Source organism: Rhincodon typus, chromosome 5 (genome assembly GCF_021869965.1).
Source record: "Rhincodon typus isolate 14 chromosome 5, sRhiTyp1.1, whole genome shotgun sequence".
Classification (NCBI taxonomy): Eukaryota; Metazoa; Chordata; class Chondrichthyes; order Orectolobiformes; family Rhincodontidae; genus Rhincodon; species Rhincodon typus.
The window spans coordinates 56,852,452-56,880,246 of record NC_063336.1 but is presented as its reverse complement, the minus strand read 5'-3'; the positions used below and the strand labels follow the sequence as shown (position 1 = coordinate 56,880,246).

At 39.4% G+C, this 27,795-nt stretch overlaps 1 protein-coding gene across 1 annotated transcript in view; it reads right to left on the bottom strand.

Moving 5' to 3' along the window:
• Window positions 1–3,178: 3,178 nt before the first annotated feature.
• LOC109935049 (synaptotagmin-like protein 1) overlaps window positions 3,179–27,795 on the bottom strand; it is a 116,906-nt gene continuing 92,289 nt past the window's right edge. The window contains exons 3-4 of the mRNA XM_048597032.1: window positions 3,939–4,087; window positions 3,179–3,294 (exon numbers count right to left, since the gene is read on the bottom strand). Coding sequence (XP_048452989.1) covers window positions 3,179–3,294; window positions 3,939–4,087 — 265 coding nt within the window. The remainder of the gene's footprint in view (window positions 3,295–3,938; window positions 4,088–27,795) is intronic.

The following is a 27,795-nucleotide window of genomic DNA, read 5'->3' as shown; positions in this document are numbered from 1 at the left end:
CGACCTGAAACGTCAGCTTTCCTGCTCCTCTGATGCTGCTTGGCCTGTTGTGTTCATCCAACCCTACACCTTGTTATCTCTGATATAAATTGATGTTTTTTTTTTATAAAATTGATGTAATAATACATTATTATTTGTAGGAATATTGTTGAGAACCTTTAGGAGCTTAAAACCATAAGAAATATGAACAGAAGTAGAATGTTCAGCTCTTCAAGCCTGTTCCATCATTCAATAGGATCATGGCTGACCTGACATTCCTCATATTCATTTTTCTGCCCTTTCCTCATAACCCCTGATTCCCTATGATCAAGAATCTATGTATCTATGTCAGCTTTATATATACACAAGGTGTCTGCACCCACAGCTTCTATGGCAAAGCTCTCGACCTTATAGGAGAAGAAATTCCACCTCATCTCAGTCTTAAATTGGTACCCCTTTATTCTGAGACTGGGCCCTCTGGTTGTAGACTTCCCATGAAGGGAAACATCCACTCAGCATTTACCCTGTCAAGTCCCTTAAGAATGCTATGTGTCTCACTGAGATCACACCTCATTCTTCTAAACTCCAATGAGTAGAGTCCCAACCTGTTTAACCTTTGCTCATAGGATAATCCCTTCACACAAGAGACGAAAACATGGCTAGTGCAAACCATCAACATTTATTGCCTATAACCATATACATAAGATGGCCGACCCAGTATTTTCTGTTGTCAGGACCCTTGTGATGTAACATCATCATGCCTTGCCCATATGTTTATGCACATGCTATTGGTCGGGTATTGGTACAGTTAAACCTTTACTCTTCATCTCCCTTTAAGTTTGTTCTTTGCACAAACTGAACCCCAATTTCTTCATATTTTCCACAGATTCACAGAGTCAGAGGCTTAGAACACAGAAAATGGCCCTTTGGATCATTGAGTCTGCGCTAGTCCAAAACAGCCAAACTATTCTAATCTCATTTTCTAGCACTTGGCCCACAGCCTTAATATCTCAATCGTACATCTAAATACTCCTCTGCACCCTCTCTAGTACTATCACATCCCTATTACAATGTGGATGCCAGAACTACACACGATACTCGACTTGGGGCCTAACTATTTTGTACACAGCTCCAGTATACCTCACTGCTCTCTACACCTCGGCTAATAAAGGCAAGGATCCCATATGTCTGTTCCCATGTATCTGCTGCCTTTGTCCCTCTAGATGGTAGAGATCTTGGGTTTGCAAAGGATCTTGCAAAGGTTTCTGCATTGCATCTTGTAGATGGTACACACTGCTGCTATTGAGTGTTGGTGGAGGAGGGAGTGGATGTTTGTAAATGTAATGTCAGTCAAATGGCCTGCTTTGCCTGAATGATGTCAAGCTTTTTGAGCGTTGTTCGAGCTGTAGCCATTCAGGCAGTTTATTTTTCAAGCAGCATAAGCTAGTAGCATTTGGTCAGCAGCCAGTTGTGCCATCTCCTGTGACTTCCGATGAGCACAAGAGTGGGTAGCTATTGCAATTAACTCCTTAAAATCTGACACTTTTAAAGTTGGAGAACCACTGCAATAGCATTTTCCATCATATTTCCCACTGCTGCTACCTTCAATGCACTTAATGTATGCTCACAAGTGACAGATGCGCAGTACCTTCTAAGACCGGCAGGGGGCTCATTAGAATGCTGCACGCCAAATTCATGCCTAGTTATCTTAATAAAAACACAGAAAGGAGCCAACTTGAAAATTTCTACTAGTGTTCAACCATACCAGCCTATTTCATCCATAAGCATCTGAGCAGACTCACATTTTACTATCAGACCCTTCCATTTATTGCATCACCTCCCCTCTCACAATTGTCGACTCGGTTTCTTGTCATTGCTGCTCATTTTGCCTGATGCAGGGAAATCCATTGGAGTCAGTCAGTTTGGGACATGATGGAAGTGCTGGTCCACTGCCATGACAATGTGGGTTTTTGAGAGCTATGAGTTACTTGTATCACTTCTTATTTTCTGAATCAATACCATTTCTTGTACGTTAGTTTATGCAGAACAAACTGGCATTATCATCACTACAACATACATGGGAGAACGTCACAGATGATGGAGACATTCAGAACTTCTCAAAAATTGAGAGACCAATGTGGCAAATATTTAACTACTCTTTCTTTTTTTCTGTACCCATCGGGATAAAATCATGATACCATGTGAGACATGTGGTAAAATTGCTGATGAACCACTTTTAGACGGCACAGTTTAATTGCTGCACATTTTGATATCACACAGAAATGAAGTGCTGTTGGGTGAAAGGAGTTTGGTAAGTTTTCCAGCTGCAAATCTGAATAAACCAGAGTAAAAGATCAGTCTTGCTTCTACAAAGAAAAGTACTTTTTATTCTTCCAAACATGATTCCTCTCACCCATCATCAACCAAATTTGACAAAAATGGTAATTTCTACAAACTGTTGTCACACTGATGATGCAGTCCCAACTCCGGTGGGGCCTGGTGCCAGGCAACAGAGCAGGAACAGAGGCAGTAAAAATGCAAGGCTTGGCCTTCCTAAATATATATCAGCTTGTTATTCCAGGCCCTGGGACACATGGGAATGCCTTAGAAATGCTATTATTATTACAGGGCAGTGCCTCGACCTGCAGGATATCACCTCTTTTCCTCTCCATTACAATTTGGAACTTTGCAATGCCCCAGCTCAAAGGAGGGCAGTCAGGGTCCAAAGGGTTTAAATTTGACAGCAGGTGAAGGAATAAAATTAAGTTCTGAGTGGTCGTGCTACATTTCAGGTTGATGAAAGGTGTTGCAAAGTATTGGTTCACAAAAGTATTGTTTTGAAATGCATTTTTTCTTCCAACATGATAAACTCTTAAAAATAATGTGGCTTTGATTTGAAAACTACCACATTTGCACATGGATTTAATGTATCTATGTGAAATTCATTCCTCTTCTTTTCAGGAAGAGGTTAGGATGTCGAAACAAACAGATTAATGACTGCTCAAAAAATGCAGAAGAAAAGCAACTTGCAGTATTACTGAGGTGGTTTGTTATGACAATCTGGAAACATCCATTAAAGATACATAAAAGACCAGAGAAAGACATGGAAAATTCTTCATCTTAAGGTAATTTTTCTTTACCAGCTCTGTATTCATTTGCAGTATGTGCATTACACATTGTGCATTTCTCTAAATATTTCCTACCTTTCCCCTGATTTCAAAGCTTCAGGATCTGAACAAACATTTTGATGTTGAAAGTTTGGACTCAGAAACACATTTACATCTTCAGATGCCTTCACTGGAACATCCTGAACAACTGTAGATGAGAAATAAATAGTAATTCATAACAGCGAATTTCTTATATCAGTCATTATGTCCAGAGGATGTACTCTTCTATGCATATTTTCTAAAGGTCTAAAAAAAGGAAAGCAATAATAAAATTGATTTTTAGCATTATGATATAGATTCCAAACCACAAAAGCCTGTACCTTTAAGACAGTTATTCCAGATCATGTGATGTTTGGATATAAAGGTATCTGTCACCTTCAATCAAATGTAATGAGGTAAGTGTAGCGTCTTCAGTCAGCTATGTGTATGTAATTTACAGTAGCATCAGTAAGCACAGAACCCAAAAGATATGTATAATTCTGTGACATTGCAGCCATGTAAACAGACATACTTCATGGCATCTGCTTCTGCCAGTACCTTAATCTGTACAGTAGGTTTTGGACTAATACACATAAAACCCCAAAGTACATCAGAATCAAGATCAAGTGATTAGGCAATGAAAAGAACACTGTTCAGTTGCTTGTGCATAATTTCCCATTTGAATTTGGGAAAGCGCAAATAATTTAATGAAGATACCTCAGGCTGACTGAATATCTGTGGCAAAGCATGAGTTAATAGCTTTATGTAGGGAAAAAAAAATACATAAACTAAAACTTCTCAAGGAAGACTTACCTGGTATCTTCTTTTTTCTGTTAAATGAATTCTTGAGGATGTCTATGCCACTGGAAAGGTCTCCATAGCGCTTTGCTTTAACTTCAGCAAACCATTCACCGGTCATCACCTTCAACTTTTTCATATCAAAGCTGTTTCTCTTCAGTTTTCTGTGGGGAAAGAAATGTATCTTTTTAAAGAAATGTGTTTTATTTCTGTACCATTCTACTTAAGGATTTTGTAACAACCGAAGAAAAACAGAAAATGCCGAAAACCTGCTGCAGGTCAGCATGCCTGTCTATGACCTTTCATCCTAACTGGGAAAAGTTATAAATGTCATTGATTTTCAGACAGTGATTGGGAGGGGGTGGGGGAGAAAAAGTTAACGAGAGAGAAGTTCTGTAATCGGGTGAAGCTCAAGAGAACTTAAATGACAATGTTTCATAGTGTAAGATCAAGGGAGTGGTCACATGGCAAAAGTAAAGGAACAAATATGTATCGAGAGAAGGTGTGAAAGGCATGATCATGTAGAGTTCCATTTTGAAGGCAAAGGAAGAGAGGAGACAAGAGATAAACCAGGTAGTGGTAAAAAAGTTAAAAAAAAGAAACAAAATGGGGCTAGAAGGTTACAGTCTGAAATTGTTAAGCTCAGTGTTAACTCCAGAAGGCTTTAAGGTGCTCTCTTGAAAGATCTGATGCTTCTCCTCAAGCCACATTAACATTCTTTGGAACACTGCAAGAGATAAAGTTGGAGTGAGGTCAAAAATTAAAATTACAAGGGACTGGAGAATTAAAATCTCACTGCAGTCTGAGCCACTGTAGAGCAGATAAACATAATCAGCTAATATAATTTGCTAACTATATATAGTAGTTTATAGAATGTGGGCATCATTGATGAGGTCAGCATTAATTGCTCACCTCTAATTGTTCTTGAGAAGGTAGAGGTGAGTTACTTTTCTATAATTGCTGCAGTCTATGGTGACTAGACATGTAAATAAACAACAGTGCACCAAGAAAGGGAGTTCCAAGATTTTTACCTAGCAATGTTGGCAACATAGTTCCAAGTCTTGATGCGGTTTGGGGTGGAGGGAAACTCGCAGGTGAAGGTGTTGCCATCTATCCAGTGGTAACGGCATCAAGGCTTGATATCTGTGTATCCATCTCGTCCTCAGAGGTTTCTTTGACGCTAGGCGAATCGGGAGACCCCATGGGTTCTGACAGCCTTGCCAGATGTTCTCAAGGGGCCAGGAATGTTTTGCTCCTGCCCCTGTTTGTGTGGGATTGTACGTGCTTGTTCAGAACTACTTCTCCTACCCCAATATGTATGTCACGGGACCTCACCACATGTCGATCATGCCTGGTACCCGTGCAGGGCCATTCCTGCGGTTTTGACACCAAAATCTATCCCCTGAAGCAAACTGCCGCTCTCATATAGAAGAGTCATGTGTCCAGCATTAGTGTTCTTAAATCAACGCCCTTTCCAGGTCCAGGAGATCAGATTTCACCTGGTATAGAGTCTTCTCCTCATTAGCAACTCTGTTGCAGCTGTCCCTGTAGTTGTGAGGGGTGGTCACCATTTTTCTTCCATCTTTGTCCTTCTAGGTGGTAAAGATTTGCAGGGTTGGAAGGTGATACGAAACAACCCTTGATGAGTTGCGGCACTGCATCTTGTGCATGGTACATAGCTCCGTTATTGTATATCAGCAATGGAGATCGTGAAAGTTTAAGGATAAGGTGCCAATCAAGTTCCTGCTTTATCCTATACAGTGTCAAAAGTCTTTTGTGTTGTATTCGTCCAAGCAAGTGGAGATTATTTCATCACACTCCAAAATTGTGCCATGTAGATAGTGGACATGATCGGTGGAGCCTCAGGCTTGTTCTTATAGCCACAGTATTTCTATTTCTGGTTAGTTCAGTTTACAGTCATCATTAATCCCCAGCGATGGTAATATAATTGATTATCAAGAGGAGATGAATAGATTCTCTTTTATTGGAGATGATCATTATCTGGCATTTAAGTGGCAAGTAAAATTTGTGCCATACATTGTGCCAAGCCTGGATATAGTCCTAATCTCTTTGCATATGGACATGGACCACTTCAGGATCTGTGTTGTGGCAAAGGTGATGGTAATTATGCAACCATCAGTGAAGATCTCCACTTCTGACTGTATAATGGAGGGAAGATCATTGATGAAGTAACTGAAGATGGTTAGTTCTAGTTCACTATGCTGAGGAATTCCTGCAGTGATGTCCTTGAGCTGAGCTGATTGTATTTTAAACTCACAATCACCTTCATTTGAGTTTGTTATGATTCTAACCAGTGGAAGTATGTCCCTGATTCTCATTCACTCCAGTTTTGGTCAGCCTCCTTGATACCATACTCTGTCAAAATATCACCTTGAGGTCAAGAACACCTACCCTCTAGAGTTCATTATGTTTTTACAAAGGCTATAATGATGTTAGGAACTGAGTGACCCTGATGGAACCCAAATTCAGGTTATTGCTGAGTAAACGTTGCCCTCATCATTTTACTGATGATTGAAAACAGCCTGATGAGGCGGTAACTGGCTCAGATGGGATTTATTTTGCTTTTCGTGTGTAGGACATATGGACAATTTTCCACTTTGCCAGGTAGATTGCAATGCTGTTGCTGTACAGGAACATCTTGGTTAGGGGAACATAAATCTGTAGAACAATTCTTCAATATTATTACTGGAATGATGTCAGGGTCCTTAACTTTTACAGTATGTAGTGTCTTTGAGGGTTTCTTGAAATCACGTGGAGTGATTCATTTGGCTGAAAATTGGCATCGGTGATAATGGAGATCAGTCATCCAGTCAGCATTTGTGGCTAACGACTGTTGTAAAATGTTTCAGCCTTGCCTTTTGCACTGATGTGCTGAGATCACTGAAGCTGAGGATACTTGTTGATTGTTAATTGTCCATGACCTGTTGCAACTGGACATAGCAGGACTGCAATACTTGGATCTTAAAGCCCATGGATCACATCAAGGCACTGCAGTCCTGCCACAGTCTCTGCCATCAGAGTGCCACCCAAAGAAATTTCAGTTTTGACAACAGTTGACTGCAGGCACCAGCGGAGGGTGAATGGGGATGTCATTCTCGATGCCTGATCCAGGGATCTGAATTGAGAAGGACACAAGGCACTGAAAGTCACACACAGCTCTGCCTCAAGCCCCTGGATCTCGAGCGCTAATGAATAGGTGCCAGCTTCTGATTGGCTGACAGCTCTCAGTAAGTGGAATTTCTGTTACTGGGATCTTAAATCGTGAGCAAGACCCAACAGTAGTTCTCCACCAGTTCTCCAACCAGTGAGTGGGACCTTTCAACCCAATAGAATTCCAGCCATTAAATCAGTCTCACTCTCCGTTAATACTATGAGACGTGCTTTGCTTTTCTCCAGCATTGTTGCTTTTTCAATTGTGACAGCAAAATATCCTTCAAATGTCTGCAGCATGTTAAATGAAAGGAGATCGGGCCTCTTTAAATAGTCAGAACTGTGTACTTCCTATCTGCACTAACTATGCCTTTGAATGGGTTGTGGCAGAAGTATTGGTAACGGGTTTACAGAAATGTGGCATTCAATTTTGAACAACTTCATAGGGTTTTCACTTGAGTATTATTAGGCCCTCAGGTTTTCAGGCAAGCACATCGTGTTGGCCAAAATTGAGGCACACCTTGAATCTCAACCATCTGAACATACCGTGGCATTGGAGAGTGTTTATCTGCTCTGATTTATCTTAAAGTAATTGTTACTGGGAATCTTCAGACAGTGAATGTTTGAAATTACACTTGTGTGGGGAAGAAATTATTCAGGCTCGCACTGGCACATCATAGATCCGGCAAGTGTTTCAGTAGGTCCCAGGTATTTTGTTTCTGGCAGAGGTGTGAGAGAGTGGTTTCGAAATACTTTTGGAGTCAAAAAACAGGATTTAATGCAAGGAAAAGGATCACAAGTGATACCTTCTATCTGAAAGAAGTCATTCTAATTAAAATTTTACACAATTTCCCAGATCTTCACCTTTCAGGTTGAAGCTTCTGTTTAAGAGTTGGAGAATTTGTACTTTTTTTAAAAAATGTGGTCTTTTATCTATTGGGTTAGATGTATGACACCTCCTAGAATGAAGTAATGAAATGTCATCGGCACATTGAACAACTTTTCTTTAGCTATCTGTGTGTGTAGAAAAGGCCTGACATGTGGATATCCCAATGGAGAGATGTTAAATTGCCATTTACAAGCTTGAAAAGGTGCCCAGTTAGCATGCGATGTGAGGGGAATATACCAGCTGACCAGAAATAAGTTTTTTGTGTAGGATCTTTCAAAGATTATTCAGATGTTATTTTTTGATGGTACTGTCACTGTTTCACAACTGAACCATAAATCAGGTAGTGGCATCTACTGGCACCTATGTAACCACAACCCAATAACATTATTTTCTGAAGAGCAGAATTCAGAGACAGGCAAACAGCCATAACACTTCTATTGCATTCAATCATGAACTTAATTCAAAAATTCCTGAAGTGCTTTCACACGTTGATAAGGCTGCTTTAAATATATTTCAATAAACATTCACTTAAGCAACATAATTAGGTATGAATCTCCTTTCTTATTTTAGTAAGCCTGTGGCTAGGCAGAATATTAATGACTAACAATCAAAATTGCTCATAAAGATCATTGTTAAATGTCTCCAAATACCATTGGAATAGCACATCTTTCATTCTTGATTGGTATTTAACGAGCAGTCAATTTAATAACCGTTCCCACATATATTGCAGAACCCTGCCCCAGGTTTTAAAATGGAATTCTTCAAATGACTGGTAGACATTGTTTTACTCTGCTAGTTACAGCAGAATATGATCATTTGCATTTAACATTTTACATATTTCATTGAACTGCATCGGAAGTTAGCGTTACTGTGCACACCTCATCATCTGACAGATTTTCAAAAATACTAGATTGGAATCAGAAAGAAGAACTGCAAAATATTATCCTTTATTTTGGAATTGATTATTGAATTAGAAGGTGAGTGTGATTTTTCTACCAACTGCATTCCAGTGCAGTTATGAAAAGTAAAATTCCTTTGATTAAAGAGATTCCACCCTCCAAATTTTAAACAAGTTCTTTACGATAAAGTTCAACTGCTTGCAAGGATTGTAATGTATTGCCCATAAAGAAGGAGCTGATACCCAATTCTCACAAATGATCTTCTGTTGAAAAAATATTTTAGGAAACTAATTAACATTAGCCCTGTTATGTTGTGATTTATAAGTGTGTCATCTAACTGTCCCTGCCATCTGTCATGTCCCTTACAATATAGTTAAAGCGACATCGTGCCACTAAATTAAACATCACAAGTCAAGCAACCTATTTTAACAACATTGCAAGCAAAGAATTAAATTTACAAAGTCAATATCAGATGTTAATGGGTATTTCTCTTAGTATATCCTTCGCTGTCTAATCATGTGGACACAAGCAAGGAACAAAAGGTAAAGAAACTTGTGTTTATATATCTCCTGTAATAAACACTGGATGTCACACAGTGCTTTATAGTCAATTAAGTGCTTTAGAAGTACAGTCACTGTTGTAATGTAAGGTTCTTTATTGTGATTAAATAATTAGGCCACAAATGCAAGTAATTCACTATTTGAAAATGAGGGATGGTAAAATTAGTCAGCACAATGTTCTTTTATAGGTTGCCTGTTCATCATAAAAAGGAGGTACATTTTGGCTGTAGGCAACTTGTATTCAATTCAGCAGATAAACAACTAGCTGGAAAAGGCTCATATATTTTCAGATTTTCTGTTTGAAATGTCAGTCAAGCAGTTAACCAGGAGGGGGGCCATTCTCTTCCCACTCCATTGCCTACAATCATATTTCAATTATTCTGAAGTAGACTAGCAGGTAAGAGAGGTTCAAGCTCTTGTACAGTTGAAGTTAAAGAGTGGCCAAATAAGGTGGTGAGTAAACATATTTGCTACTGCTGGGAGCTTTTACATTGCTCTGCAAAGTCTACAGCATGAGATATAATCAATCAAACGTAGCTGGGGCACTATTAAATAAGCTACCATTCCTCTTCAAAGAATAGCACCTTGGGCAAGGTAGCAGGGCTACTGGAAATCGTGTATTACCATGAGGTACTGCCTTCAGAAATGTAAAGAGAAAAGAGATGAGAACTCTCATCAAAACAGGGAAAGTCATTTACCCGATGAAAACAATAGCTGAATTGCAGGAGCTATTTGTGGGTGGAAAATAGTTCAGTAGACCCGTAAACTAAGGCAGTGTCTTTGCAGGAGTGCCTGCTACCAGCCCACTGTGGATTAAAGGGTTAACTGTACCTTTACTCTAAGAATAGCAACCGAGCATCTGCACAAGGAGCCACTTCATATGGACATCAGATCTGAAGGAATTGGGACTCAAGTCTGTAGGGTTCAAACAGATGTCCTTTCTTATCATCCCTTGCATTTAATTAGGTTCAATAAGGCTTGTTAATATTCACTCACAGGAGTATTGACCTGATCTTACTGCACCAGTCATCTCCCACCATGATTTTTAGAGCAACAGGGGAGGCCCCATGCCACTCTGCTCCAAGTTAACAGGTGGCAGGAAAAGCCTAGACACAACATGTAAAACATGGCTATTTTAACTCTCTGGACTGCTGGGTAATGAAAGCATTTGGGCAGGGATTTGTGTTCTCGTCCCTGGCACCACTCTGCCAAACAGATTCTCCAGGCCCAACATGTTTTTGCATTCCTGTGTCCACCCTGCCCTCTATCCTGTCCAACGTACCACCCCCTCATTAAGGCCTGGGTTTGGTGGAAGAAATCCATAGTTCCCCTTCCTTGGACCTCCTGAAGTAGTCACCAATCCTGGTGTGGCACGGAGCTACTGGCATCTCTTAGAGGCAAGACTTCCTCCTGGAGGGGGATCTCAATCCTGCTTCATTCAAATTAAAGGGCCTTAACCTGAAAAACTAAAACTGGGCAAGTCAACCAAACGGAGGTAGGCTTGGCTCAAATTTCATGCTGGGGTGCAGGGAACTTGCCCTCAGCGAATATCCAAACCAACTTAAATAAGTATATAGATGCACAGAGCAACAAAGAGAGGCGACAGACTTCAGAATTTTAGGCAGTCTGTACTTTTAAAAATTGATTTGAATATTTGATCATCAAGCTCAGCATCTGTTGCAGCTTTTAATCTTCTATTCCTTTCTTCATGACTCATTAAAGCACAGCCTAAGCCCCACTGGGTAAATTCAACCTATTTAATCATTTCATCCATTTCATAACGAATTTCAATCAACTTGCAGAATCTTTCACTTCTTTAGCAATTTTAGTTACTTTTAATGATGCAGCATTAAAAATTCAACCTTCGATTGCAGGTGATATAGACATAGATTTGGGCTAAATTTTTCTAGCATTTCTTGGTGACTCCCTCATATTGATGGCCTCTAGTTACGCTCTTGCCCTCAAGAGGAAACACTCTCTCTCATTTACTGTCCCCAATACATTCAGGCTTTTAAGGATGTCCATTTTGTCACCACTCAAAAATTTTTTTTCAAGCGATCGGAGAAATCAACAGGGATCTCAGGACTCAGCTATGTATTTGACTCAAGCTGTCAGCACTTGTTGCATCTCCATAAGGAGCTCACCCAGTGAGAAAAATCCATTTCATGCCATCCATCTTACTGGCAATGATCTGCAGGCATGTTGAAGGTGAGGGTTAGTTGTAACAGGTATGTGAATGGGTGGAATCTCCAGTGCACGCATTTGGGGAGGCATTGTTCTGGCTCACAAAAACGTTTTTTAAGAAGTAATTTACAAAAAAAATGAAAAATTTACTTTGAGTCCATAGCTGGAAGATATGCTGAAGAGTCCAAGGTCTGCCTGCTCACTGGCAACTAAACTTATACGGTGCAGGGATCCTTTAATAGGTATCTGAACAATAATTAACATACTCAGTAGCCACTGCCTGCCTTAGGCTGCTGCCTGAGAAGGCAACTTTAGTACAATAGTGGGGCCAATACCAGTGATGATTAGGTGCAGGCTGTATTACTACTAATTTGTTATGCTTTGAGCCAGTAATAAATTATTTTTAATCGACTTATTTTGGATATGTTAGCCATACCTCCAGAGTAGATGGGGACTTAAACCTGGGCCTTCTGGTCGAGAAGTTGGCAGACAAGAACCCAATTATGCCTGTCATATGTTCATAAAACACAAACAAATTTCTATTCCATTGCATTATGAGCAAAACCGACAACTTAAAGCCACTTGGATGTCACAATGCTGCATTGCATTTGGTAATTTAAGGTTACTTCAAGAAATGGAAAAGATTGCAGTAGTGCCTAGATTTACAGAATTTGTGGAAGGCACCTGTCTGTGAGGGGACAAAAATAATCCTTCCGTTTTAAATATTCCATGAATCTCACAATTGCTCAGTCCTAACACTGAGATAAGAGCAAAAGCTCATTAATGGAACCAATTTGTAGAAGTGATCCTGAGTGTAAGGCAAGTTGAAGAGATGAACAGTTCTCTTCTTCATAAATTCCCAAGAATCAATGAAATAGTGCCCTATCCACCTCCTCAACAATATTGATTACAAAAAGGAAAGCTACAAGCCAAGGGCAAGAGCAGAACTTTTCAGGATTGCTTCTTTACATCTCATAGCACACAGCAAATTGACAAATTCTTTTGGATGGAGTCTTCAGTAATGATCCAGGCATGGTCACTAAATAAAAGTTATTTGAAGAAAAAATGCTATTTAAAAAAAAGCATTCATGAAGGCTTCAGAAAAACAATGAGAGAAAAATTGAGGCAGAAATTTTAACCCCAAAATATGGTTCAGTTCAGATAGATTAAAATATTAAAAATTGGATTCTGGCTGCAATCTGCCCAATTGCAGTTTTGAGAGGTTAAGGGGTGCAGGAGGCAACAAAGTCATTCCATGGAGGTAAGTCGGCACTTCAAGTATTCTAATAAGGCAAATAGCCCAATTTTTATCCATGATTTTGAAATTACCAGGAGATCGATGTGTTATCCAAGCCTTGGGAAACTTCAGAGCTAACCCCAGACTGCAAAAGGTAACACATTTTCACAATCAGACACCCAGTACCCACAAGCTTGCAATCTTCTCCAATTCTACGCACATGGATTTCGACCCTGCCTCTAGGTCTTCATCACTTTCCCCTTACAGGCACCAATTCATCCCAGAATCCTTGATTAAAGCCTCTTCCTGCTGCCCCACCAGCTAAGGGATGTGGATTGACTCTCACCCCACCACCCCCCCCAATCTCAGGAATAAAACTTCGGCAGACCCAGGATCAGCAACATATCCCCGTTCACCCCCAAACACTGCTCTCCCAAAAAACAAATTTCCCTTCCAGGGCATCAGTTATTTGGTTATAATGGACTCTTCTGGACTGCACCCTGTTTGACAGGAAGCCAAGTTGTCTTCTGGGTGGGGTACCTGTCAGTCATGTCACATGTACACTAGGGAGTTAAAACTCCACTGTATGAGGGAGAAACCCAGGTCTGGGTTCCCTGCTCTGTATCAACTCCCCACACCATGTGCCTTACCCCAGCTCCTGGTAGGTCAGCTAAGTTAATTTCCAGCTCATTAACTCCAAAAACACCAATGTAACACAAGTTTACAAAGTTAATCAGGACAAAAAATATAGTGGCAAAGAATAGAACACATGTTTTTAAGAATCTCGTATTACACTTTGGTTCAGTTAAGAAATAATAAATGGAATTGAGGTTAAGCAGGGATAGTAAAGAGGCTTTCAAGGTAAACAATAGATTCTCAAAAGGTTTTCAAAACCTTTGGCAGGGTAGATATTGGGAAAATGTTTCCCTTATTTGGGGAATCTAGAACATAGGGTCAAGATTTCAGAATTACGAGTTGGTCACACAAAGCTGAGGTGAAGTTCATTCCTGGAACTAGAATTCCACATCCCAGAAAGCTGTAGGTACTTTGTAGAGAATCTTGAAGACATAGCAACTTATTAGTTTAAATATGTCTTTAACATAATGAGGAGAAGTTATCTAATTAGATATTAGGATTTAAAGTTTGGATCATTTGGTGTAAGGATTGATGGCATGACAAATTAGTACCCCGCCAAATGAAGCCAGTGGAGCAAAGAGTTGACGGCACCAATAACGGCTAGGAGGCAAAATAATGGTGATAAAGGGAAGCCAGTGGAAAGTCTAAGGTGAGCTCAGACGACAAGGCAATCAGCAGGGAGGTGATGACAGCTTTAATGTGGAGGCAGGAGGAGCCATTTTGCAACTCCTGTCTCCACTTCTGATAAGCAATATTTTCGTAATTTATCTCTTGCATGGCACTTTAAAGTTTTCTAGTTTGGCCACTATGTACCTGAGATATTTGACTGGAAACAATTGCATTTAGCTGGGACTCCATTTCATAAAGGGACTTGAACCAAGCATTAGGCACCATGCAAATCTGCCTCAGTTTCATGTGCTTTAATCAATATGGTGTGTGGACTGAGTCGGCTTATGTCTCATGTCCTATTAGACCTTGCAGCACCTATTTTTAACAGAGACAGTGCTATTATATTAAGTTTATAGGCTTAGAGTTCCAAGAACAGTAGAGGAGAAGCTAAACTGAATACAAATAACAACTGATGAGAATGAAGGTTACTATGATTGTCAGGTGTTCGAAGGGTTCAAAGTTTCTTTTATCATCAAGGGACACACAAAAGAGTAAATGAAAAATTGTTTGACATTTTGCAATGTCACCAAACTCAGGAAGGATTCCAAAGGATCAAAAAGTGGCTACAAATTTGATTCTTTGAACCTAAGTCAAGAAATACACTTGGCCCTACAAATAGCTGGCTTTAATACTTAATATGTGGAAAACATTTAAAATATCAGTCAGCCAGTTGATCAGCATGTGAACAAGGCACAATTTTTTGAAAATAATTCAGTTATAATTAACAAGGTTAACATCATTCATCATAATTGGTTCTACATTGATTCAAAGGTACCGTCTACACAGTTTCTGCCGTGGATCTTCCTGTGACTGGATATATCTTTTGACACATGGGGCGGGGTATCCCACAATGTAACGGGATCTGGAATGCAAGATTTGCTTTCCTCTTCTTTCATTCTCTTCCACTGCTCTACTTCATCATTAAGACATTGAGAATGAAAACATGATTGAGTTTGATGGACAGGTTATTGTCAATAATGAATAATGAGGTTTGACTGAGAACCCAGACATCCAAGAAAATGTTGAAAGGCCCCAGCTGCAGGGAAGCATTGCTTGATTGTCATCTCCGCTCTCTAATCTGTGCTGATTATTGCACAATATTATTTTACACAAAAATATAAGGTTTCAAGTGCTTGTAGCTTCTGCTGTTCATTATCCCACTCCTTTGTCTGTCCAACTGTTCTCTCCCTTTGGGCTCTATCTCCACCTATCGCGTACTCCTTACCCTCTCCTTCCATCCTATCCTATGCATAAAAATCAACTTTTTCCTAGCTACCATCAGTTCTGAAGAAGGGTCACTGGACCCGAAACATTAAATCTGATTTCTCTCTCCAGAAGCTGCCAGAACTGCTGAGTATTTCCAGCAATTTCTGTTTTTTGTTTCAGGTCTAAACGTTGTTGTGTTCAGGTTTCTCAGCTGTGTGATTTACACCCAATCCCCTCTCCAACACCAGCAAAACAAAAATGGGTGTCAGAAATAGGAGTGGTAGTTCTGCAGACAAAGTCCAACCACCATTTTAAATGTCCATCAAGTCTTACCACTTCCACAAAAGCCAAGGCCTTTCAAGAGCGAATTTGTAAAAAAAACCTCTACACAAAAGATGGTAGAGATTTAGAACTTTCTTTGTCAGTGGCAATTGTGGCAGAAGTACCAAATGTAAATTTTAGATCTGAGATAGACAGATCTTGGTTATTCAGAAGCTTGGAGAAATGTGGCCCAGAAAAAGATACATGTGGTTAGGTTGCAGAACAATCATGATCTCATTGAATGACAAAACAAACTTGAGGGGCTAAATGTTCATATGGTTCTTATGAAAGAAAACAGATGTATAGAACTTTGAGAATACAACTCCAGAGCCTAGAGCTTATGGACAGCTAAAGGCATAACCATCAGTGTTGAAAGAAAAGTTGGTCCATGGTTGGAGGAGCACAGATGGTTCAGAGAGTTGTAAGGCTGGAGGACTTCAGAGTTAGAGAGGAATGAGTCAATAGAAGGATTTGCATATAAGGATGAAGACATTAAATCAGAACTGATACAGAGTCAGAAGCTGATGTAAATCATCATGTACAGAGCTGATGGGGATCTGCATTCGATGCAGGTTAGAATTCGGGTAGCTAACTTTGAGAACACTCGGTTTCAACTGAAGACGGTGACTAGACAGAGGAAGAGAATGATTCAAAAGTTTGTGGATGGAAGCTGAAGGTTATTGATCTGTCCTTTAAATGGAGGAAATTATGTCTCATTCAGATGTCAGATAAACAGACTGTCAATTCAGAGGCACTACAGGGGACAAGACAGATAATGTTTATTAGGGTTGGATGGTATCAGAATATACGCAAAATGAGAATCCATGGTCCTGATATTTGTTGGAGGAACTAAAGGCTTGTATTCTTGGTGATGGTGATGGAGGTGGTGTTAGAGAAGAGAGGGAGTTGCAAGGGTGAATACATAAAAATGCCAGGAACCTATTACCATTTTTGTGCCAATTTCTGCCCAACAGCAAGCAAGGCTGGTCAGCTGTCAGATGGGGAAGCCAGTGTTAGAAAATCACCAGGGCATACCATTGTGTACAATTACTGGTCTGTAATGTGAATCCTTTTCACAATGTTATAACTATGTCATTTCTACCTTATTCTTAGACACTAAATAATGCCACAGCTTTCCTTTCAATCATCTTTTGCATAATAACACTATTTTTTTTACTTTGTAAGATTTGTACCTCGGTACTTGTACCTGAGATGGTGCTTTTAAAAGGCAGCCATTATAAAAAACTTTTCACTGTACTCCTGTACTGGAATACAAGTGACAATAAAGGATATTCATATTCATATACAACCAGAAACGTAACAGTTTAGTGGGTGCATTTGGCATAGAGACAGTGCCAGGAGAGATAACACTGTTGGTGAGTGCATGGGGCCAACAATCAAGTTGAGATTCTGCAATGGTGTGTGAGAATAAAGGATTTACTGGAGACATGAGTAACTAATACAGAGAGTAGGGAATGATTGAGCAGATTGATGGCACAGATGAATCATCTCAAACGGAGATACAATGGGCATAGAGAATAGCCATGAATTGAAATTCTCAAGCTGACGGAAGAATGTGAGCAGACCTGACAACTATAAATGATTGGCAAGCAAATCACAAAATTGCAAATCACAAAGCACATAGCTTACAAATGTTACCAAAAAAAAAAAGAGATAGCACAATCAGGTTCTGAAATACTTAAATATTTTAAGTAACTGAAAGAGGCATTAAATTCCTTCAAATAATGATTTGAGCAACAGGTAAATGTGGATGTACAACAGGAAATTGTCAATTTTCTAAAATTCACAGAAGGAATTACATTATTATGGCCAGTAGATGGCAGATACAAATAAATGTGTATCAGTGCAAACTAAATAGGAGGGGAATATAAAACAAATAAGGCTGCATTTGGTAAATAGAAGAGTGTTACAGAATTCCATATATTTGGATCTATGAAGATGGAAACAGCATCAGTTTGTTGAACAAACGTCTCTGTTTTCTGTCCCCTTAACACAAGCTCTGTTGCCTAGCTACAAATTCCTTTCCACAGCCAAACAAGACTGTTTGCAACCTTCGTGCCACTTTGACCCAACATGAGCATCCCCCACAAATCTGTACCATTTCTAGGATTGCCTATTTCTATCTCCATAATAATAGCCCAGCTTCATCCCTGCAACAACTTACCTGCTGTCAAAACACTCATTCATTTGTTTTCTCTAGGTTTGACCATCAGCTCAATGCGCTTCAAACTAGTCTTCCACATTCTACCTTCCACAAACTAGAGGTCATCCAAACTCTGTTGCCCTTGCTGATAAAAATCCACTTATCACATTATGCTCCCTGATCTATGTTGGATCACAGTCAAGCAATGCTTCCATTTCAAACTTCTCGTCCTTGTTTCAAATCCTTCCTTGGCCTCACTCTTCCCATCTCTAATCCCCTCCAATTCCCTAACTCTGCAAGATCATCGAATTCTGGTCTTTTAAACATTTCTGATTTTAATCACTCTATCATTGGTCACAGCACCTTCAGATGTCAAGACTCTAATCTTCAAAATTCTGTTGTTAAACTTCTCTACCTCTCTTTTCTTCATTAAAGTCACATCATGAAAACTACTGCTTTGACCAAGCTTCCGTTCATCTGTACTAGTAGCATTTATGTGATTTATTATCAATTTTTGCCTCATAAGACTCCTCTGACGTGCCTAGAGATGTTTTATTGTCCTATTTATATAGTTTTCCATTAACTATTGGAACATTTGAATTAAATTTACATGCACAGTGCTTCTAAACAATGAACTCTCAAAATAAAAATTATACTTTTGAATTATTTACAACAAAAGGTAGAAATCTGGGATGATAGATATTTTAATAGACTGGTGGTGAACTGAAAAATACACAGAATCATGCTGCCAATTGATTGTACTTTAAAACACATGTAACTGATTCCTAACAACAGTCATTATCGTGAAATTACTGAACTGGCTCATAATGATCCAGTTTTTTAATGCATATTTGAATTCAGACATTAAGTATGACAACAGTCCCCCAACTTCTACTTTCTCTCTCTGGTGGGCACCCTCTACTCACCCCTGATGGCACAGGCTTTTGTAATCAGTATCTAAATCAAGAGCTACCCCCCTCCTCCCAACTTCACAAACTCCACCCGAATCATACCAGTGCACACATCTCAGCTAATCGCAGATTTGGAGGGCTGTAACTTCTATAGTTCAATGAGATAGAGACAGAACTCAGAGTTATGCTTAAAAATAAAACCTTCAATGAAAGGAAAGCTACAGGAAAGATGTTGTGAAAGTTGAAAGGGTTCAGAAAAGATTTATGAGGATGATGCCAGAGTTGGAGGTTTTAAGCTATAGGGAGAGGATAAAGAGGCTGTGGCTATTTTTCATGGAGCATTGGAGACTAAACGGTGACTGTATAGAGATTTATAAAATCATGAGGGGCATGGATAGAGTGAATAGTCAAGGTCTTTTCCCCAGGACAGGGGAGGCCAAAACTAGAAGGCATAGGTTTAAAGTGAGATGGGGAAAGGTTTAAAAGGCAACTAAGGGGCAACATTTTCATGCAGAGGGTGATGCATGTATGGAATGAACTGCCAGAGGAAGTGGTGGAGGCTGGTACAATTACAACATTTAAAAGGCAATTGAATGGGTATATGAATAGGAAGTGTTTAGAGGGATATGGGCCAAATGCTGGCAAATGGGATTAGATTAATTTAAGATATCTGGTCAGCATGGACGAGTTGTTTCTGTGCTGTACATCTCTCTGACTCTATGACTCTCTAAATGAAAGCCATTTCATATTTGGTTCTATAAATGGAAAAATTCAATGATAAACTAAAAACAATTGAGGCAATTCAACTCAAGATCAGGCCCAAGATCAGAATAGAACATTCATGAATTAATTTTCTTCTTTCACTATTCTGCGCTTGTAACGTAAACCAATATTTGTTAAATTATCATCAATTGACAATTCTTTTCGGATATAGAAGCTCAATTCACCTTTTTGCATGTTATGTTCTTTCAGGGAAGATTACTTGGTACACACTGATACAGAATCTTGCTGGCAGTACAAAAGGATTTGGTGCACAATCAGCTTTTAAAATGTAAAATCAATAATGCATTACCAGTTTTCTTCACCAGTTCAAGGACACAGGCAAAGGGGCCAGTATTTTTTGATGAGGGTCAAAACAACTTTAAAGCTACACGTAAAGATCTTTGTGGTCCAGTTTCTCTGTTGCTGATGAGGGAGCAGTGAGAAAAGAATCAGAGCTGGCCAGTTAGAGAAGCACAGGGATTTAGGGAATGTGGGGTTGCCCAAAGATTGGATCATTATGTCAAGGAAAAAAAAGTTAAAAGTGGCATCAGCTCAAGGAGATGATCTGTTTGGTCACTTGTGAAGCATCCAGCCTGATGCTATGAACTTGGGTATGGGGGGGTAGGATAAGCAAACTTTGCTCCCCAGTAAATAGGTCTCCAGTTCTGAGGATGGGTCACCGGACCCGAAACGTTAACTCTGATTTTTCTTCACAGATGCTGCCAGACCCGCTGAGCTCTTCCAGCAACTTCTGTTTTTGTTTTAGTTCTAAAATTTATGGACTCACTGTTCCATGTCCACCTCCACAGGGTCTGACATTGACTCCAGTCCCTGGTAAGTAGGCCTTTGAATCCTTGGCTGTAAATTTATATATCTTGGGAGTCCTTTTTCAGTGAGGTTAGATATCAACAATGAATTTCAACATTGCCTCCAGTGTGCTAGCACAGATCATCTCAGGAACAATGTATTTCATGTCAGCACTAAACTCATGCTCGAAAGGGCAGTCGCGTTACCTGCCGCTCGGTATGCTTAAGAGAGCTGAACAATACTCAACATCTCAAATGCAGAGAAATATCAAAAGGAATGCCTTTGCAAAATCCTACCAATCTAATGGTACAATAAGCACTTTAATATCAGCATCCTCTCTCTCAGGTTCATATGTCTAGCATCAAGCACTGGTTACTGTCGATCAGCTGCATTGGAAGGTCACATGATCTGCATGCCTGACCCATGACTTCCAAAACAAACTCTCTATTCTGAGCATCATTACAGCAAACAGCTACCAGGTGGAGTCAGAAACACTTCAAGAAGTTCTCAAAGTGTCCCACAAAAAAAATACAAAATCCACACGCTTGGGAATCTCCTCTCCAAGGTCACATCAGCTGCAGAAGAAACATCTGTAAATGTGTCATGTGTTTCGGATATCTCCTTCCGGCAGTGGAGCCCTAGCACAAGATAGGTTCAGAACTTTGAATGTCCCCATCCACCTGCCTCCAACAACGTCACCTATGGTAAGGTGTGCAGATTCGGTATTGAGCTGTTTAGTCACCTCTGGACCCATAACTCCAGAGTGGAACAAAATCATCATCTGTCTCACAGGACTGTATAAGAAGATTTAAAATTTTCACCATGTCAAAGAGGTCTTTTGACATACTACACTGATGATATCAGCAGGCAGGATAGCTAGCCAAATGCACTGATGTACTCGCAACAACAGAATAAGAAAGTTAAAGATTGAATTCCTCCATTTTTAATTTTAAATTTTAAATAAATGAAATAAATGCAATAAACAAGGAGGAACAGATTAAGATAGATGCTAAAATGTACAATATTGAAAATATAGTTTTAGCAATGTATTGTTTATCATAATGGAGAAACTTGATATTCCACAAATTTAAAATTAGCTCTTTATGGCTAATTGAGTATATTTCATCATAATGATGAAGATAGCCTCATTGATAGCAATGTTGATACAGTGTGGAGCTGGAGGAGCTCATGGGTCCTGATGAAGGGTCTCAAAACATTGACTTTCCTGCTCCTCTAATGCTGCCTGACCTGCTGTGTTCTTCCAGCTCCACACTGTATCGACTCTGACTTCCAGAATCTGCAGTTTCTGCTAGTTCCTCATTGATAACAATGTCTGCAATGTCCATGTTCATTTGCACACTCCAAAATAGCTGTCAACTTCAATATAGTAATGACTGCAAATACTGACAGTCTCCAGGCTATCGCATATAGTGCACCAAGAATTATTCAGACCTTTGGTTAGCATAATGATAATGCACACAGAATGTTGTTTAATTCAACTCAGTTTAACCCAGAAATTTATCACAGGTGATCATGCACAATTGATGGTATTAGATCAACTATAATGTACATAATACCTGACATTTGGTTCCATGGAAATTAATGGATTTAAAACAGTAGACGCTGTATTTAACTGATGAATCGACATAGCCCAGGACAAACTTCATCTTCGTGAGATCTAAAGGATGTTAGTAAAAAGCAAGTTTGCAAATCACTAAATTGTGAAATAGAAAGAAAAACGAGTGCAGTATTGGAATGGAGTGAATATGGGAATCCATTGGTGAATATTTAAAACTCAATCTATAAGCACCATTCCTACATTCCTTGTTTAGTGCAGAATTGGAAAACCTTCAATGAATGTGCATTGAATATTCCAGCTGTTAAAGAGAGACCTCTATTTCAATTGTATCTCCGTCTGAACTCCATATGGAAGCCTCGAAGCTTTCAACCCCAAAATTTCAGTTTCTACCCCATTGGGGTCGCAGTCCCACTTTTGGAAAGCTCTTATCTAATATATCGTTGAAAAATGGGTACAGATAAATGTTTCATTAAGACTTTCAACACAACATGCTAGTTTCAAAAGCTAATATCTTTCAAAGCCCTACATGTCGAATTATTGATTTAAATTATGTCGCAAATCATGGAAAAATCTTATTAGCTTTCCACTCCTCCCATCAGCCGTTATTTTCTCTTTTCACATTTACTCTTTCTTCACTGTCACATTCAAGGCATGATCTTCCCTTATAAACTACATAATCACCAGTAATTAGGCGTGCTGAATTCCAGGACTGCTATTAATTGGTCCAAACAAATGACGTTTCTGAAGCCATAAATTTGCATGCACACATTGCACATGAAAATGCAGCACCATTGCCAATGTCCTTCTGTTTCACTCCTGATAAAGTGATTATTTGTTTCGAAATCCTTTTCAAGCTTTACTCATCTACATTTTTATTTCAAATTTTGCTGCAAAGTCTGTCATGCTCATTTGTGGTACATTATTATGCTAGTTATGTTTTTAAAGAGATGAAAGAATGATTTTAAGACTTTAAAGTATTGAAATTAATTACATTGCACATAGTTAAAACATAACCAAGTAGCATTTCGGATTTGAAGACGAATAAACAGTACTTTTGCATAATTGTTTTTTTTGAGTAGTGAGGTAACATAGCAGGATAAGCATAAGGTTTCTTTCAACCTGTATAAAACATTTTTTTTAAAGATTCCATCATGTACAGTTCCATGCAACTTGCTGTTACTTTTTGGATTAGCTTGAGGTTTTGACACAAAGGAGAAGGTTAAAATACCAGGGCAAGGTTATGTAAAGTGATTACAAACCTTACAATGACAAGTTAAAAGATAAGGTGAGAGGTCAAAAATGTTTGTTGAATTGAAGTACTTGTAGGCGTCTAGTCGGGGGAGTAGTGTTTATGAGAAGTAACTGCATCAACAATGAAGTAATGAAACACAGCCTGTGTGGGGACTTCACAACAACAGAAGCATGCAGAGATAGTATGTAGAGATAGAAAGCAGAGATAGTAGGAACTGCAGATGCTGGGGAATCTGAGATAACAAGGTGTAGAGCTGGATGAACACAGCAGGCCAAGCAGCATCAGAGGAGCAGGAAGGCTGATGTTTCGGGCCTAGATCCTTCTTCAGAAAATGAAATATACATGAAACTCAGTAGCAGCAGAGTGTACCGTCCACAAGCTGCTCTGCAGTAACTCACCAAGCACCTTCCAAACCTGCAACCTCTACTATTTAGAAGTAGAAGACAGCAGATGCATGGGGACACCATCATTTGCAAGTTCCCAGCCAAGCCATACACTGTCCTGACTTAGAGCTGTATAACAGGTCCTTCATTGTTGCTGGGTCAAATTCCTGGAGCTCCCTCCTTAACAACAACAGCCAAAAGGACTACATCAATTAAGGAAGGCAGGTCTCCACCACCTTCTCTAGGGAAATCAGGGATGGGCAATGTATCTTGGCTTAGCCAGTGATAACTCCATGAGCAAATGAAAAAATAAGTGTGAAGGGACATCACTTTTGCAGGCTACAAATTACACATAAAAATAAAGCATATCCCAACATACGAGCACCATTGAAATAAGTGAAAGTATTTGACTGAGTTAGGCAGCAGAGAACTCAAATAAAACAAGGAAGAATAATGCACTCCGATTACAGTAATTCCACTAACTTAATCTGCACCTGAAATAATTTATTTTAGAAGTAGCACTTCTATTTCAGTGCAAACAAACACTAAAGAATACATAACAAGCATACAGATAGAAGTCATCAGCACTGGCAAACAATAGGTGTTATTCCTTTCAGCAAGCAACTTCAGAATCAGGTTACTATGCAATCTCATAGGTGGCTGCTTATTATTCTGTCCTTAACAAGTGTAATGAATCAGTCTTTCTGCGGTTCATTGTAAACATAAGATGTGGCAGTATTAATCTGTGCCCTTCGCTGTTAACTGTTTGCACATGAAAATTCAACTGGACCAAGTTTATGTGAGCCAAATATTTTATCCATGGACCAATGTTTCAATTTCCACAAATTCTCTAGCTGCAAATCAACTTCATGGGTTTCCCTGCTGAAAGAACTGGAAGAGTTAGCGAGGATCACAACTCTGCAATGCAACCATTTAACACCTATTAAATTCTGTCCCATGCATCTGAAAACCTCATAGCTCCTACGTACCATATTTCATATGACCAAGATTAACGGTGGCTTGACTTGCAAACATATTGTGAAGTTATAAGGATACTTTAAAGTCCAGTGACAAGTGATAAATAGAAAGGTGACAAGCTAAAAATGTTCAAGTTCTTAAATCTGCCTCGATCCTGATCACTTCCAGTTTTAATGGATGCAGGTTTTCTGTGGTGGGGCAGGTTTGGGGAGATGTTGGCTTGGAGTTTCCTTTGTAACCAGATATTCCCACCTGTTATCACAAGGAAGGATTCCTGACCTCAGAAATCCCAACAGATAAAGAGAGGTGTTGGGTCTAGATGATGTTCTGTCAAATACACCATTGTCGACAATAAGTCTTAAGAACATAGAAAAATGGGAAATAGGAGCAGCAGTAGGCCATTTGGTCCTTCGAGACTGATCCGCCATTCAATATGATCATATTTTGCATTGTTCAGAAATAGAATCGTAGAATTCCTATAGTGTGGAAGCAACTATTCAGCTCATCAAGTCCACACCAACCCCCAAAAGAACAGCCCACCTAGACCCACACGCCTACCCTGTCCCTGTAACCCTGCATTTCCCATGGCTAATTCACCTAGCCTACATATCCCTGAGCACTATGGGCAATTTAGTATGGCTAACCTGCCTAATCTGGACAGTGGGAGGAAACCCACACAGACACCCAGAGAATGTGCGAACTCCACTCAGACAGTTGCCTAGGTTGGAATTGAACCCAAGTCCCAGGTGCTGTGAGGCAGCAGTGCTAACCACTGAGCCACCATGCTGCCCAAAGTGAACAACACAATCACATTTAGCTATCACCACATGCTACACAATTCACAAAGTTCTCCCTCCAAAAAACAACTAACCATTTTCTCCTGACATTCTATGGTACTATTGTTTCTAATCCCAATTTTATACGCAGTTGGGGATAAGTCAGGCAGCCACCATTCCGTTGACTAACTGGAGATTTTAAGTAGGTCCCACTATTCCTCTCACAGTGTTTGCAGATTGACACCAAAAGTGAAACCTGAAAGCTTTCATTGCTTGCACTGGTGTCAGACAGGTCTGGAAGGTTTGCACTTTTACAAACCCCTTAGCCTCATCAGTAGTGGGGTCTTCCTTGCTACATTTCCTCTTAGCTCAGTATTCAGCTCCAGCAGTGATCATTGCTGGGGACTGACTGCAGTCCTAACAGTAGTCACCATTTCTGGTAGACCAAAAGAGCTGTTAAACTGCTGCTGACAAGAGTGGAGGCGCAGGCTCGCTTCTGATATTTACATTAGCGACGGGGGTGGTGATGGATGGATATGCAGGGGCTTGCTCAGTGATTTGAGGAGAGCATAAAATTCCATCCTATTTTGTCATTTCTTCGTTGTTGCTGCATCAACAACTTGAAGGTCAGTCTGAAACAGCACTGCCAAAGTACTCACAGCAGACAGACTGCAAGTTAGAGAAGGTGGTTCATCGAAATCTTTTCAAGATCAATTAGGAAAGGACTGAATGATGAATTTGCCAGAAAATTTCACATCCCATGAAAGAATTTTTAAAAATTCGAGAAGTAGTTTTGATCTCAGAGAGTTTCCTTCAGGCACTAGAAGTGTTTGGAATGAATTACTAGTTACAGCTTATGAATGACTGGCATAAGAAGAAAAGAAAATATGGATAATCAAACCCACCATTTTTTTGCAGAGCCTACATACTGAGACAGTTACCCTACCAATTTAATTTGAGAAAGCTCTGTTTAATTATTTGCTTATCTCCAAATAGCAATTTAAAAATTCAATATATACATCAACACTAAACATCGCTTTTCAGCCCTGGCAATGCTATAATTCCCATCTACCTCCCAGCAGCATAGAAGCAAGAGACCATGAAATTGGTTTGTACCTAACTTTGGGTTTGAATCAAGAGGTGGATGAGAACTGCTTTACCCAAGGCAGAAATGCAAGATGACCACACATCTTCCCCCGGGAAACTGAGTGCAGCATGCACAGCTCATGCCACAAACACACAGCTTTCGTTTTGTAAACAAGCATTTGGCTCACTCTTGTAGTTTTCAGTGAGCCAAATGCTAATTTCTGACTGTTCCCTCATTGACTACAAATCACCTTAACCAATGGGGAAATGAGCCCACATAACATACACCATATGTTACATCACATCCTTCAGTGGCTGTTGCTTGCTTGTAAACTAGCTGTTCAGTCTTCCCAGTCTTGGGCAATATTTGAATATGCCAGTCTGTAGTTATTCCTACAACTACTTGAAATAATACACTTCCAAGACTAAGTGTATGGAACTCCTATCTTATTACAATTGCCATGAAACATTTGTAAAATAATGCTGAGCAAAATTGAAATAAATAAGAATTTCATACTTGTTTGAGAAAACTACCACCAATGCTGGAAATCTTCAACAAAAACAACCAACACTGACAATTTTCAATTGGTTAGGTAGTTTTTGCTGAGAAAACAGACTAGGTAAACTTTTGGTTTACAGAGTTTTACTTGTCTGTTATCTCCAGAGATGTGACTGATCTGCAGCATACTTGCAGAATTTTCTTCCATTTTTATGATTAGTTTTGCTGCAAGGGAAAACAGTATTAGTTCTTTATGAATGGGCTAAAGAAAAGGCATTGAAGTGTATAGGCTCCATACTTATCTCAAGGCTGAGATGACATTACTGCAAATCTAATCCGCACTTTTGATTGACATAATTATCTAAAACCTTGTAACAGTTCTTTTGCAGAGTGCACATTATAAACATAGATCCCTACTTGGAGGCTAATGTTATTTATGATTAACACTACATTAAAATTATTTCTATTAAAAATGTACATAAATTCTATTAGTTCTAAGGATTAAGCTGTGGTGCAAAACATTGGCAGTTTTAAGTGCTATTGCTTCACTTTTGGGAATTCTAATCTATCCTGAGCAGAGGTGTGCACAAGACCAGCACCAAAATTAATTACAGAGATCCAGTAAGCTGACTTGCAAAGTCTTCCTCTCATTGACTTACATGAAAAGATGCTACTGTGCTTTATATTCATACTTCTAAAAATATATCATAGCAATAAATTATGAAGAATTGCTAATTTTGTTTTGAATGTAGCAGTCATTAGCAATCTCGCAGGATTGAAAATGTTTTCTGGGTATCCAAGTCAATTATCATTTTGAGGTGTGGATGCACCATCGTGAAAAAAAAATCAATAGGTTTCAAAGATAGTAGGAACTGCCGATGCTGGAGAATCTGAGACAACAAG